The following is a 15,743-nucleotide window of genomic DNA, read 5'->3' on the forward strand; positions in this document are numbered from 1 at the left end:
TAGCCAAGTGTTTTATGTTGGTAGGACTTTGAGTGAGAAGCTTTATTCTAGTTTTCAGTGTCAGCATGCCTTCTATCCTGATCAGGGGAACTTTCCAGACCGTTTTTCTCTGGTGTATTTCTGTTGTGGGGGTTACACTCTTCCGGTAATCTAGAATAAAGCTTACCCCTGTTGTACCTTTTATTTGGGATGTTGTATTTCCCCCAAAGGTCTGTGTCCACGCCCACCTTTGTTTACCAGGGTGTCTACCCTGTGGTGTACCCATGTTTGGGGAGGTTGTCGGGGTGACCACCTTTCTTAGTTGCATTTATTTGTATTCATCTAATCCATGCTTTGTTTTCACTAAGGGAGGAGGATGGGGCTTGTAGTAGTAATGTTAGCATATTTCTGCTCATGCTAGCGGTATTTCTGATAACTCATGTAGTACATTTTTAGATTTGTGTATCTCTATATTGTACTTTCATGTAAATGTTATATTTGAGGTATCTTACCTATCTTTCTCTCTATTTCTGCTGTCATTCCCTAAGGAAGGAGGATGTGTAGTAAATTACTTCTCTACTGTTCTCCACTTAATAGAATGTACCATGACATCATGGAATGCCTGGGTGTCTCTCTGTGCTCACAGTGTCAGTTGGTCAACTCAGGCTGAGCTGCTTGGAGCTTGCTCATGGTAGGGTTTTATCTATACTTCCTATCTTCTCCTACTTACCTATCCTAAAAGCAATCTACAATAAAGGATTAATCACTTACACAGTTAGTCTGTGCATCTTCTTTTACTACACCTTTCTAAGACTTTACACCTTTTATTTTCTACCTTGAGACTGTTAGAAAACCAAGGACTGGATGTCTTAATGCTTTTCGATCAACGAGTGAGAGGTGGTGCCAGTTTATCCGCAGAGTCTCTAATACGATGATATAGCCTTATATCATCCTTCTTCATGTGGCCTAACAAAAAGGGGGTACTACCTTCCAGGGTACCTGTGAATTCCGCAAACAGGTTTTTATGAAATGCTTTCAATATGCGTGGAGAACTAGTTGAAGGGAGGTGTGTTTTATTAAGGACGTGCCAACAAAATCTAATTAGGGAGTGATCTGACCAGACCTGAGGTGTGAGATCTTCTGCTTGCAAAGTAATATTAGATAACACCTGGTCCAACACATGACCAGTTTGTTGAGTGGTATTGAATATTTGTTGAATGAGATCCAAGGTTGCCATCAATTCTTATAATTCCTTTACCTCACTGTCGTGCACCTTATCGGTGGGGAGATTAAAGTCCCTTAAGAGAATAAAGTGTGAATAACTCAGCACTAAGTATGCAGCAGCATTTCAATAAAGATTTCAGAAATGGGCCCTTTGCCCATGGAGGTCTGTAAATTAACACACCTGCCACAGATTTCTGATGTGACAAAGTGACACAAAAGCAGTCTAAATCATCCTTGAGAATCAAAGCTAGCCCTCCTTCCCTGCCGGTCTGTTTCTTCTTATATATTTTAAAGCCATTAGGAGATTAGGAGTCGCCATAGCAGTGGAGGGATTAGAGGTTTCAGAGAGCTAAGTCCCCATAAGAAATAGTGGATCAACAGTATCCTCACTCAAAGGTCATGGATGTTACCTGCATGCTTCTGCAATGTACGGACAATAATCAGGGCTGCAGAGAACTGTACCGTGCCTTTCTTATGTGCCTTCATAGGGGAAAGGTCCCTACCCCAGGATGAGGGAGTAAACTGAAAGCCACATACAGGGCAGACATGATCACTGTGCTTGGGAATAAATACTATTGAACATCACATTTATTCACAGGGGTGAGACTCCAGACCAGGTCTCTGCTGTAACCTTTCAGTGGATTACCTTCTAACAGACACTGGGCAGCATGGCTGGTGCTGGCCGCTTCCAGGATGCTGACGGCAGCAGGTGGGCACAGATGGGTGCAGACAGGCTTGCATCTCACCCTGTTTTATTCATGTGGTCAGAAACAAATAGAGCACATACTGCCCTAATATGATGCCTCTAGTTGTCTACATATACAAAAAAGACAGATTTTTAGGCAAAGCGTATTTTTGGCTGCTCCCACCGCGCAGCGATTGTGAAAAGTACAGAAGTGCAGCTCACAATTCAGATTCAACAGCAATGGTAAAAGAGGTTAATATTCAATTTTTAGGTTTGATGACCCTGCATTGTCTGTCATATTCTAATCTGTGTCACATGACTCAGCACATGGGCGATTTCCCAAAATATTAGAACTCATGAATGAGTTCCATCCATAGAGGAAACATTTTAAAAGACCTACAGATGACATCACACTCACGGAGAGCACAGCTAGAGTGACAAATGGAAATTGGGTTCTATCCATGAAACCTCTGTATTTCACGTTTAGAATATAGGTATTCGGACATCGGCAGTGATGGGAGCCTCCTAATATAGCCTTGTCCACTATAATTAGGCTTCCCTTTTTTCATAGTCTATTTCTGGTCAATTTTGGTGGTGTTTGTCAGTGATATCAATACCTTAAAAAATATTGGTTATCAGGTGTTACACTTTTTTGAGCCATTAAAATCAACAGAATCAGTGTTTTTCCGGTGGTTATGGAACGGTTTCCTTTTATCATTGCTTTCCTTCTGCAATGATAGAGCGTGGTTTATTGACAGTGTATGTACAGTGTATATGAGGTCTGAATACATATTTACAAATCAAACCTATTGTAGTATTCCATACAATATTTCTTCAGTGAGTTTTTAGTCATGCGTCTTGCTCTTTCCTTCCCACGTAAGATTTTATCAGGCCCTCTCAACGTTGGCACTAGAGACGGGCAATGCCAAAACAGCCAGTACTCAATTTGCTAACTCTAGCCACTGACATAGCTTTCCATGCCAATACTGGTGCACCTAAAGATAGCAATTCTCTGGGACAGGTTCTGCAACATATGCATTGAACTGGGCGCATATTCCTTCAGAGTTATTGAAGCAGTCAAAAATGAAGCAGTACGGAGAAAATTCAATTTTATGGAAATTGTATAGTGTACCACAGTGAGGCTTCGTTGACTTCAAATGACATGGCCGGTGAAAATAAAATGTCCTGAATTGCACCTCAGCATTTCTTTGCTTACCAACTGGCAAGCATTCAACCATGGAACGTGTTGCAGTGCCAAAGTCACTAAAAGTGTTGTCCAGACGTCTCTCCAGGAGATGTTTCACATCTACACCAATTACGCTGAATACTTGGTAGACAAGGGCATTTTCAGACTCTAGTTTTTGTTATTATATCCACTAAATCAGTCATGCTTTCCTGTACTATAAATATACAACAAAAGATCCTCCTCACATTTCTTGCCTTTGGCATCATCACAAAGCAAAAATTCTGTAAACAGTTGCCACATGGATAATATACCATTCACAGCTTCTAGGACTGAGAACTATTGGCTTAATGACACAGTTGGGATGATCAGAATGGACTACAAAGTCAATAGAATTCTTCATTAACTCTGAAGATTGTAAAGATGCTTTCAGCCTACCATCTAGCAAGTAGCAAGGATCCTTTACAGCAGAGGTCTTCAAACCTTTTGATGCCGAGACCCCCTTGTAAAACCTGTTTAGGCGTAAGGACCCCCTTCCGACAAAAGATTCTCGAAACTGGTACTCCTCAACTTTTGACAACCATAAATGCGCCTGTTAGACCTCATCACATCCACCCATCCATCATTCATCCACCCACGCTTTCACACATTCATCCATCCACCCTTTCATCCTTCCAGCCATACATCCATCCACCCTTTCATCCTTCCATCCATCCATCGTTCATCCGTCCACCCTTTCATCCTTCCATCCATACATCTATCCTTCATCCATCCACCCTTTCATCCATCCATACATACATACATCCATCCATCCACCCATCATTCATCCCCCCACCTTTTCACACATCCATCCATGCATCATTCATCCATGGAACCTTTTATCCATCCATACACCCATCATTCATCCGTCCACCCTTTCATCCTTCCCTCCATACATCTATCCTTCATCCCTTCCACCCTTTCATCCTTCCATCCATCCATCCTTCATCCGTCCACCCTTTCATCCATCCATCCATACATCTATCCTTCATCCATCCACCCTTTCATCCATCCAAATAGCAAGAATTGGAGATTCACAAATCTAAAACCCGTCTATTTCTTTACAGAACAACATATTCAGTCTTCAATCGAAAGTAAAGAAGCAAGAAAAGCTGTAAACGAGGAATTCTCATTACAGGGAGCCTCTCTTGAAAAGCGTAAGAATTCCAATACATACTGTACTACTGGCTCTCAAAATGTGGGCGGAGCCAAAACCTCTGTAGAGATGCTCACATTTGTCTGGCGACAGCTGCGCTGTGAAGCTCGCTCTTAAAAGCAGCATATAACAAGTTTCCTATTATATGAGCAGTATGCAATTGTAAGGAAAGCAGTGATCGTCTTCCTCAAGACGTGAATACATTTAAAAGAAATGCAGGAAAAACAGAATGGTCCCGAATAAGCCATATGTCAGCCTATTTTTCTTCCAAACGTTTGCTGCCTACAAGGACACCAGAAGGGGCTATAGACGAACACATACTACCACTAACTGTAAATATTAGCTACCCTAAACACTGGGAGTTCGCATGCTACGATAGACCAAAGATGAACTAATATGAGTTCCCATGATTTCCAACTTCCTGAGAAGTGTGTTTTCCATTTTGGGAGCAGCAGAAATTTAGACACAATCTTTAATTAATCTAAACTTTTATTTGTCAACCTTTCCTTTCCGGAACGAAACGAAACCCGATGCGACTAAATTGTGAATTGTTTCATTAATATAATTTCAAAATGAGGACTAAAAGTAAAATGTGTGCTTTACCTGCATATCTAATGTAGGTAGCACATGTGAATTGTGATTTTGTTTCACAAAATAATCAATCATTAGTCACACCCTTTATGCTCTCGATACTATCATGCAGAAAAGGAACTGCTTTTCTGTGAAGCAATTGTGTTTAAAATCCTAATTTACCTTCCCTGCAGGCCCGAAGGGCAGCAGATTCCTTGTGATAGTTCCTGGCATGTAAGCCTGGTATGTGGTAGATGACAGAATTGTACATACACACAGCCACACCCGAGTACTTAACAGGTCTTTAAAAGACCTTTTACTTGTTAATGAGGCTTTGATGTTTTTCACTCCTCGGTGTGAACTCGGCCTCCGCCGTGAGCAGCCTCTATCAGCCCAACGCCAGGAACTGCATGCTCTGACAGATTCTGCGACCCCCTTCCAAAGACTCCACGACCCCCCTGGGGGTCGCGCCCCACAGATTGAAGACCTCTGCTTTACAGGGTAGCACTTCAGCTCAGGTATCACTTTTTTGCAGGTCAACACACAATGAATTCATATATGTAGCTGAATCATTTCAAATACAAACAATATCACTCCAATCTTTGTTGAACTTGGTAAGAATGTTTTCCAACAGCGTTCCAAGTTTTCCAAACGTCTGGTGCCATGTTTTAACCACTATTCAAGATGCTTGGTGAAAGCACCCTTTTCACATATACCTGTCACAACACCTAGCATTGAATTTGTAAAGTCTGGGGTGTTTGGCAATTCACATGCTATCAATACTGACTCGCTAGAAAAGAGGGCTGATGTATCAAAGGGTTTCATCCATTATTTGCCTGTTTGTAAATGTGATGGTACATATTGGGAAAGATTCTTATGAAACCAGCAATTGTACCTATCAGAGTAAATGGATGGGAGATTTTACCGTAGTGCTAAAACAATGAATATGGGCAGGTATATAAATACATGACACTAATAATGTGTACTCCTACGATGCAACCCTAACTAGATGTACCTAAGTGTACCTAGCATGTATGTAGGTGTAAGCCAAGCATCCCCCTAGGATACAGCCAACCCTGTTACCTGAAGTGAGCGACTGTCGGACCCGGTCTTGGTCTCGAGATGGACACCCCGTGAGGGATGTCAGACCACTGCGAGCTGGAGTGTGTGCGTACAGGAACCTCAGCGTCTTGCGTCAGAGTGTCAGCATGGAAGTCTATCTCCTCTGACTGCCCCAGCAAAGATATGATGTTTTTATACCCAAAAAGGTAGCCTCAGGGGTTCTACCTTGCTGTGTCATGTCTGGCGAGGATGAGGAAGGGATGACCCTTATACATAGGTATTGTGCAGAAGATTGAAATCCTGCTGTAATTCTGAGAACCCTCATGCATAATAAATGAGGCTAGTTTTCAAAAACTACACAACATTTATGCAGCACCTAACTAGGTAAAAGGTCAATACCAAAAACCATCATGTAGTTCAATGGCAGGGAAAATGTAGCTGAAAGTCTTGGTCAGGCCTATATTGGAGTACATTAGAAAACATAACAGTATTGCACCATCGCTTAATTCTGCATTTTATAATTGTATTGTTTGTTATGTTTTTTTATTTCAGTACATTTTTTTTATATATATATTTTTATTAATTATAACACAAGAATAGAAATACACATATCGGGCATCATTTGATGTAACATATCATAATAGTGAATGGGCAGATCAGTCTAGGAATACACAATAGTTATAGGCATCTGAAAGGCATAGATATAAATTGGAACTGAGATAAAGCAATACGGTACAGATAGCCTTGAGCAAACATCATCGGATCCCGCCCAGCCAGAATACAGAATATGAGACTCCAAAACTAGACACCCGGATATGAGGATTAAATGATCAGGAGAACATGCCACATTTCTTGTGAAGAAGGAAAAAGGGAAATAGACAGGTCATTTCACAAAATAAAGGAAAAAAAAAAACAACTCAACCCCCCACCCTGCACCCCTGCGGATGGCTACGACCTAACCCCACTAGCAGCGTGCCTGCCGCCCTCTAAACTAACCCCAAGGAAGGGAAAAGATGGAGTAGGAGAATCGTAGAAAGCAAAGCAAATACACCCCCGGTCTCCCGTACCCCCCCGCCAGAAGCCATCACCCCGAGATACAATCAAACCGACATAAGCAATTTACAAACCAATCGGGGGGGGGTATAGCAAGGCACCACCCAACTCCCGTCCCGTTACAGGTACAATCCCGGCGTTAAATCAAGCTATTTTATCGAACCCAAGCCCTCAAGATCAACCCTGGCCAGTACGGTACTTCATGAAAGTCTTGTCCACTCGAACCACCATCTCAATCGAAAATGCAAGACGATCGTCAAAGTTCACTTCGGTGTTGCAGGATCGGCAAACGGAGAAAATTTTACGAGTTCCACAAAACGAGCAACGGAAAGTGTCCAGAGATGTCAAGTCTTTCCAACAGTCACTGAGGAATTTGTAACAGCACAGAAAACTGTCCATAGCTAAATGAGGCGGCAGCAGGAGCAAGCAGGGAACGCTAGCGACAAACACGGGCTCGCTGACTGTGAATTGGGAATCGTAAAAGCACAGTAAATCTGGGTTATGCACGGGGACCTCGGGCTCAGGTGTACATTGCACCACTGGTATCGCAGGTGGATGAGAACTTAACGGAGAGTCAGAGACCGGTCCCATGATACCGTCCACTTGCACGCTCAGTGTCCGGAATACAACGGTGAACTGTGAATGGAGCGCCTCAATGGCGGCCATGACGGCCTGCAGCGATGGCGTACCTTCCGTCCGCCCCATCTCCTCTCACGAAGAGGCAGAGCTGGATTTGTACCCTTGAGGCCGGCTTCTCCGGGGCAACAGGTCACGCAAATCCAGTGATCACAGTGGGCGCTCCCCGTCTCGTAAGATCGACACCGACGCCGATAGCGAGGGCCCCGGCCCGTCAACCCCGGGAGGTCAGCAGGGCCTCCGGGCGTCGGACCCCCAGACACGGCAGCTGGCGCGATATGCTGTTGTGTTCACGGTGTAGACCGTTCACAATGCCACCGTCTGAAAACAAACAGGTTAAGAGACACTTGGGGGGACCGGGCTCAGTCCAGGTCCAGCGGCCGTTGTTGATCAACTCCAACCCGGATAGTCTAGAAATCGAGGCCCCGGCTTCAACACGATGTTAGGCCGAGAATGGGAACACGGCGTATCTTCGGAGTCCGATAAGAGAAAAACCTCGGGATTACGCCTTTAGAAGCAGAAATACTTCATGAACCCGGGAGTCTGGTGCAAATTCAGGATTAACAGCAGGATATACGAGCCGCTAGCGGAGGTCGGCGGAGCCGGGAGCTTATGCGGCCATCTTGGTTGCTGGAGTAGCTCCTCGACCTTCAGTACATTTTTATTGAAATTATATATTTATGATGAGACTTTTCAGCATGTTGAGTAATTTTAATAATACATCTCATTATGCTGAATATTTTCTCCATTACCATCTGTTTGTAATGATGTAGTTGTTCAGGGGCTCTTAAGAAATGTGCTGCTCTACTATTACTTGTTTCATTTGTGGTTATATTTTCAACTGTATAAAGATCTTCTGAGTCTCATCACCTGTAGAGCCTGCCCACCCACATACATACTATGTGCTCTTAGGCGCTATTCTTTTTTGGAACTCACTAACATACCCTGGGCACTCCTCTTTTGGGAACCTGCTAGGTGAAACACCCCAAAACTAATTTTGTATCCTCTTCAAGACTTAACAAATGAGTTTACTTGTAGACCCTGAACACCCACATACACACACCTTGCAAAGACTTCTGTTTGGGGCCCATGGGTACATTATGACCAAAAAACATCCACACACATACCCTGTTCTCTGCAGAAGCCTCCTCTACTGACTCACCGGTGCCTTGTGATTCCCTGATTATCTAGGGACATACCCTGGTCTCTTCTGCAGCCTCCTCGGTGGCATAACACAGGGAGAGTGACCAGATGACTCTATGCCACTGGGACACAACGTTTCAAATTCTGGGCTTTTCATTCAACATATCAGTGCATTCTGGGAGTTGTGGTCTTGGTTAGTTTTACTTGACCCTATGCCTTCAACACACCAGATAAAAACGATATGAAAAAGCAAAGTCCTGGAATGGAAAAGTTGTGTCCCAGTGACACTGAGCCATCTGGCCACGCTATACCAAGGGTGACTTGTGATATCTGAACACTCATGTACGTCGCTTCTGCTCTTCGACTGCCCCTTGGTGAAAAGTATCAAGTGGCTTTGTGATCCCTCAGTTTTCACAGACATACCTTGTGCTCGTCACATGTTGTTCCAGTACACCCACACACACCTTGTGCTCCTTTGTAGATACCTCATTGGGGCTCAGTGCGACTTTGTGATCCCCGAATGATCACAGACGTATCTTGCCTCTTTCAGCCACTTCTATTAAGCCTAACCACAGAAATACCCTGTGATCTTCACTTATAGTTCCAGAGCCCCCACACACACACCTTGTACCCCTTTGCTTTGCAAGTTCTTCACATTGAACTTTGTGATCCCCGAATGCTCACACACATACCTTGTGCTCCTCTGCAGCCTCCTCTACGGGACTTGCTGAGTGAGTTTCATGCTCCTTGGACTCCCGGCAGACCCAGCATATCATCCTCTGATCCTCTGCACAGAACAGCCTCAGCTTCTCATCATGTTTCTCGCACAGATTCTCCCCTTGGGGTTTCACTGGGGGCAGATGAGGCTGTTTTACCATTTCCACCATGTTCCCCAGTTGCCTGTTGGGTCGGAGGTTTTTCCCAGAAGATATCTCCCTACACTGTGGACAGGGGAAGTTTTCATCTCTTCCCCCCCAGCTCTGGGTGATGCAGGAGCGGCAGAAGTTGTGTCCACACTCTATGGACACAGGATCAGTAAAATATTCCAAACAGATGGAACAAGTGGCCTCTACCTGTAGGTTCCCGAGCTGAGCTGCTGCCGCCATGATGCAGAAATGCAGGAAGTGAAGGTAAGTTTTATTTTCTCTCTCTTTGTGGAGAGGGTGTGTCTGTGCGTCTGCCTCTCTGTGTGTGCGCTGGGACTTCTGGGATCATCTTACAGCCACAGAGCAGAAAACTGACTCCTCTGCAGCCTGTGCTTTGACTCTAGGATTGGCTCCTTTCTCAGCTAAATTATGGGTCTCTTGGTTTTGCTCTCAGATTCTGTAAGTGCCAGGACCAATTTTATGGAAACTCCTCTGTCAAGTCTGCATCTGTTGATTATAATATTTGTTTAAGAATTGTACAGATACCTTTAAAATATTTTGGACGTAATTTCTTCCTGCGTTTGCCTTTTTATGTTTCAACGCCTGTAAAAAACCTGTTTTGCTGCATTTTTTTAATCTGTTCCTGCCTTTCATACAAATACTAGTCAGGCCAGTTTTGTGTCTAAGAGAAGATTGTGCTGCTGTCTGTGATTAACGGTCCTTTGTATGAAGGAAGCTTTCACTGCTGCTACCTGTGATTATCTGTTCTGTGTGTGAGGGAACCTTGCACTGATGCTGCCTGTGATTATGATGATCTGTTCTGTGTGTGAGCAAGGCTTACACTCATGTTCCTGTGATTTGCTCTTTTGTGTGTGAGGGAAGCTCGCTCTACTGCTGCCTGTGATTAATTAATTAATTATGAGGGAGGCTTGCACTTTTGCAGCCTCTGATTACATGTTTTGTGTGTGAGGGAGGCTTGCACTGCTGCTGCCTGTGATTACCTGTTCTGTGTGTGAGGAAGGCTTGCACTCATGTTGCTGTGCTTACCTGTTCTGTGTGTGAGGGAAGCTTGCTCTACTACTGCCTGTGATTGATTGTTCTCTGTATGAGGGAGACGTGCACTTCTGCTGCCTCTGATTACCTGTTCTGTGTGTGATGGTAGTTGGCGTACTGCCGCCTGTAATGACCTGTTCTGTGTGTGAAGGAAGCTTGCACTGCTGTTGCCTGTGATTAACTCTTTGTGGGGAAAGAATGCACTGCTGCTGCCTGTGATTACCTGTTCTGTGGGTGGGAGAAGCTTGCACCCTTGCTGCCTGTCAGTTGCCTGTACCACACCTGTTTAGTGGAACTGTGAACTGCTGCTGTCTATAATGAACCTGTGCTGAGTGTGAGGGAAGCCTGCACAGCTGTTTCTTGTGATGCCCGTGGGCTGTGTGTGAGGGAAGCGTGCACTGCTGTTGTCTGATGTACCTTTTCTTTGTGACAGAAACTTGAACTTCGGTTGTCCTGTTGTACCTGTTCTGTGTGTGAGGGAAGCTTGCACTACTGATGCCTTGGTGTACCTGTTCTGTTTTACAGAAGCTTGCACTGCTGATACCCTCATGTACCTATTTTGTGAGTGAGGAAGGCTTACAGCTGATGCCCGATGTACTTGTTCTATGAATGAATGTAGCGTACATTGCTGATGCCCTGATGTACCTGTTCTGTGTGTGGGGGAAGCTTGCACTGCTGCTGCCTGATGTATCTGGTGTGTGTGAGAGGGAAACACAGTGCCTGTACTGAACTTTTTTGTAAGTAAACCTTTCACGTGTTTTTGACTGTGCTGCACCTGTTCTGTGTGAAAAGAAGCTTGAATGGTTCCCTGTATTGCACCTCTTGAGAGCCAAACTATTGTCTATAATGAACCTGTTCTGTGTGTGAAGAAAGCTTGCACTACTTTTGTCTGGCCTGTATCTTTTCCCTGTGGGAGGGAACCGTGACCTCCCTTTGCTTGTGCTGCACTTTTTCTGTGTAAGGGAATCCTGCACTGCTTCTGTCTGTGATGCATCTGTTCTGTGTGTGAGGGAATCTTAAACTGCTGTTTTTTGTGCTGCCCCTTGTGTCTGTGTGGTGGAAGCTCTGATTAACTGTACTGTGTGTGAGTCAAGGGTGCAGTGCTTTTAGTTGTGCCGCACCTCTTCTGTGTGTGAAGGAAGTTTGCACTACTGTTGTTTGTGCTGTCCCTTGTCTCTGTGTGTGAGGGAAGTTGCACTGTTTTTGCTTGTGTTGCACTCTTTGTATGAGGGAATCTTAAACTGCTGTTGCTTGTGCTACTTCTGTTCTGTGTGTGAGGGAAGCTTGCAACGCTGCTGCTTGTGCTACTGCTATTCTGTTTGCCACTGAGGTGGCGTTGTGTGCAGAATAGCAATGGATTGGGATGTGGCCCGAGTAATTGTTAGTGGCTGAGATTAATTCAATAATTCTATCCATCACTTGTTTGTATTCTATAGTGTGTCACCCTAACTGGAACAGGGATGACCAGACATGGGTCCCTTGCACACTGTGTCGCTTGAACCAAGCACTATCTGGCTGATGAGCCAATAAGAAGGGGTAAAACCAGTCCTGAGTTGATTTTGTTGTTTTAGGGGGTATCTTTGGGCTGGAACACACTTAAGAAAGATTTCATGTAGCTAAGTCCATACTGTGGTGGCGTGACGTGCAAACAAATAACGTACAGGAATGCAGCCCCAAATAATTGCCAGAGGCTGAGAATATTTCAAGTATTTCATCTATCACTGTCTTGTGTACTTTAGTTTGAGGGGAGCTCGAGCAGCTGTTATCTGATAACTGATACCCCCTAAAACAAAAAAATCAACTCAGGACTGGTTTTACCCCTTCTTATTGTCTCATCAGCCAGCTGTTATCTGTGCTGCACCCCTTCTGTGTGAGGGAAGCTTGTACTGCTGGTGTCTGTGCTGCACCTCTTCTGTGTGAGTGAAGTTTGAGCTGATGCTGTCTGTGCTACATTTCTCCTGTGTGAAGGAAGCGTGCACTGCTTGTGTCTATAATGCATCTCTTCTGTGTGCTGTTGCTTGTGCTGTTCGTACAGTTTTATGAGTGTGATGAAGTTTGTGGTCATATCTGTGACCCTTTTTTACCTGCATGTTATTACTTTCTCAATTTCAGCCAAGGGCAGATTTAATGTGCCTTGGGTTTCAAAATCCTCCTCTTGCGTTTTACCAAACATGGGCAGGTATGGCTGTGTCCTGACTGTTCCGTGCATTAGAGAAGTTTGCACTGCTGCTGCTGTGCTCATCCTGTGTGCGAAGGAAGCATGATCTACCTCAACCTACATGACCCGACACTGTGCCTCTTCCATGTGTAAGCACTACTGCAACTGTACCAATCCTGTGTGTTAAGTAAGCTTGATCTGTCTGTACCTGTCTGATCCTGCACTGTGCCCGTTTACTCTGTGAGAACTGCTGATGCTGTAGCCATCTTTTGTGTGAGTGAGCAGCTTGCACTCTGATGGCGTTTGCGCTAATCAGATTGTGTATACAAAAATATTTCACTGTGACTGCTTTTGCTGTACTCTGTGTATGGGTTTGCTGTAATCTGTGTATCAAACACACCAAACTCCCAAGATCCATCAAACATACCAACTGGTACACTCCAGAACTGAGAACCACTGAACGCAAATGCAAGCAACTGGAGAGGTAATGGAGCGCCAGCAAGGAGCCCACTGACCAGACTACCTTCAAGACATCGCTCAACCAGTACCACCAACTGCTGTAAGAGAAGAGAAGGAATGCCTTAGCCGATTCCAGCAAAGCCAGCTCCAACCAGAGCAAAGAACTCTTCAGCATCATCAAGCAGTACTCCAACACTTCAGCAAGTTAAAAGAAGATTGGCCCCTATCAGGAACTCTGCGACACCCTGGAGGACTTCTTCCATGACACAATCCCCACCATCTACAAAACCTTTGAACCCCATCCCGACGACGACAACATCCTCAGCCTCCTCACCCTCCAAGTCGTAACCTCCAACTACCGGATCACCGCGTGGGACCAATTCATCACACAGAGCACCACTGACATCAAGCTCTATGTCCACTCAGGAGCACCCATGGACCCATTTCCCCACCACATGTTCAACATCAGAAACAAGACCACCAGCAACAAGCTCACACTCATCTTTAGCACATTCATCATCCATCACCTTCCCAGTTGAGTGGAAGCATGCTGAAGTCAAACCCCTCATCAAGAAACCAGACGCAGAACTCGACAAGCTCAAAACCTACTGGCCCATCTCCCTGCTTCCCTTTCTTGTCAGTCCTTGAAAGGCCATCAACCACCAGCTCACAGAATACCTTAAGAGCACCGATCTTTTTGATCCATATTCCACTCCAACCACAGCACCAAACTGCTCTGTTCGCAGCCATTGATGATATCAGAACCTTGCTACATTGGGGAGAAGTGGCTTCATCTATGCTCCTGGACCACTCAGCAGCCTCCAACATGGTGGCCCATCACACCCTGATCAAGAGACTTAATCAAATCATAATTGAAGAGGACATCCTCAAATGTATTGCATACTTCCTCACGGAAGAACACAGAGGATCTGCCTCCCACCATTCACATCGGAGCTCAAGAACATCCTCTGTGGTGCTCCTCTTGGTTTATCCCTATGCCCTAATCTATTCAACACCTACATGACCTTCCTAGCCAGCATTGTCAGCAGCCATGGAAAGAACATTGGGGCACATGCATCAACCAAAATACTGGTCGCAAATGGGCCAATTCGCAGAATCGGCCCCTTTGCGACCATTATTTTGTCATTTGGGATGCATCAACCCAAATGCAAATTCGCAAAATTTGTGATTACCTAAATTGCGAATGCATTTAGGGAATCGCAAATTGCAATTCTCTATTTGGGATGCAACAAGCCTTTTCTAAATGCGACTTCACATTTAGGAAACGCTAATTACCATCAACTGCAAGTTGATGGTAATTTGCAAATACTTTGAAAAATGCACAAAAGTGCATTTTTCAAAGTGCCTTGGGGCACACAAACAAGCCCTTGGGGCATGTGTGTGTGCCACGTGCACACATGCAAATTTCGGTGGTGCATTAGGGTGGACTTTTGGCCCCCTTGCACCCTTGAAATTGCATGCGCAATTTGCGAGTACCTATTTGGTACTCGCAATTTGCGTCGAATGAATGGGAAGCTATTCCTTAATTGTGAATAGCAATTTTCTATTCTCAATTAAGCAATATGTAGGAATCGCTAATATGTTAGCGAAACCTACATGCATAGGCAATTGTGATTCTATAATTGCGATTCATTAATAATCGAAATTGCCTACCTTGATGCATGTGCCCCATTATCTCCTATGCAGAGCAACAGCGCATGATGCGCTGTATAGGCTCGACCTAAAAATGTCATGAAGTAGCACGCCTTTAGAAGGTGTCTAAGTGTGAAAAAACTCGTTATTTTCACCACGAAAAGTGCACGACGCTAGCCCGCTCATAAGCGAAGAGCCGCCTCCAATCACAAACATTTATTTCTAATCAAAATTGTGAACGTACAGGAGTGGTGCGGACAGCGGACCGGTGAGAAAACCTCAGAACTCGTCTGTTTATAACCCACGATATTCTCCACTAGCGGGAGACACCGACCAGAGAGGAAACAAATTGACAGTGTACTCATTGGATTAAGAAATCTTCCAATAGCAAGCCTCCATATCATCCATACTTCCTGAAACGGCCATGATGTTGACCAACGACGCCCTCTCATTGGACAAAAGTACCATCCAATAGGTCGCCTCCATACAGTGTCTAAGTATGTCAAACTCGGTAAATACAGGGCGGAAAGGTAGAATGAAGCGAATCTACTCATTGGCCAAGAGCCAATTACGGACCTTTATGTCAACTCAAAGTTGCAAGCGAGAGTGGCAGTCTTAGTTTTGTACAAAAAAAATATGATTGTGGACGATTGACTGAACAGTGAGTGTAATGAATGAGGGAGGTAGTTCCAAGGTAAGTAGAAGATATTTATTGGAGAGTAAGCAGGTCGGTCCTTTCCAGTCAGGTACAGTGCATCAACAGTCGTTACTAACATTCTGGAGTGTGGATGTGGTGCATCATCAGGAGCTATGGTAACCAGATG

At 44.6% G+C, this 15,743-nt stretch overlaps 1 protein-coding gene across 1 annotated transcript in view; it reads right to left on the bottom strand.

The window, feature by feature from the left end:
• LOC144754201 (E3 ubiquitin-protein ligase TRIM39-like) overlaps positions 1–9,850 on the bottom strand; it is a 90,400-nt gene extending 80,550 nt beyond the window's left edge. The window contains exon 1 of the mRNA XM_078641788.1: positions 9,423–9,850. Coding sequence (XP_078497914.1) covers positions 9,423–9,836 — 414 coding nt within the window. The 5' untranslated portion in view covers positions 9,837–9,850. The remainder of the gene's footprint in view (positions 1–9,422) is intronic.
• Positions 9,851–15,743: the final 5,893 nt, after the last annotated feature.

Source organism: Lissotriton helveticus, chromosome 5_1 (genome assembly GCF_964261635.1).
Source record: "Lissotriton helveticus chromosome 5_1, aLisHel1.1, whole genome shotgun sequence".
NCBI classification, from domain to species: domain Eukaryota; kingdom Metazoa; phylum Chordata; class Amphibia; order Caudata; family Salamandridae; genus Lissotriton; species Lissotriton helveticus.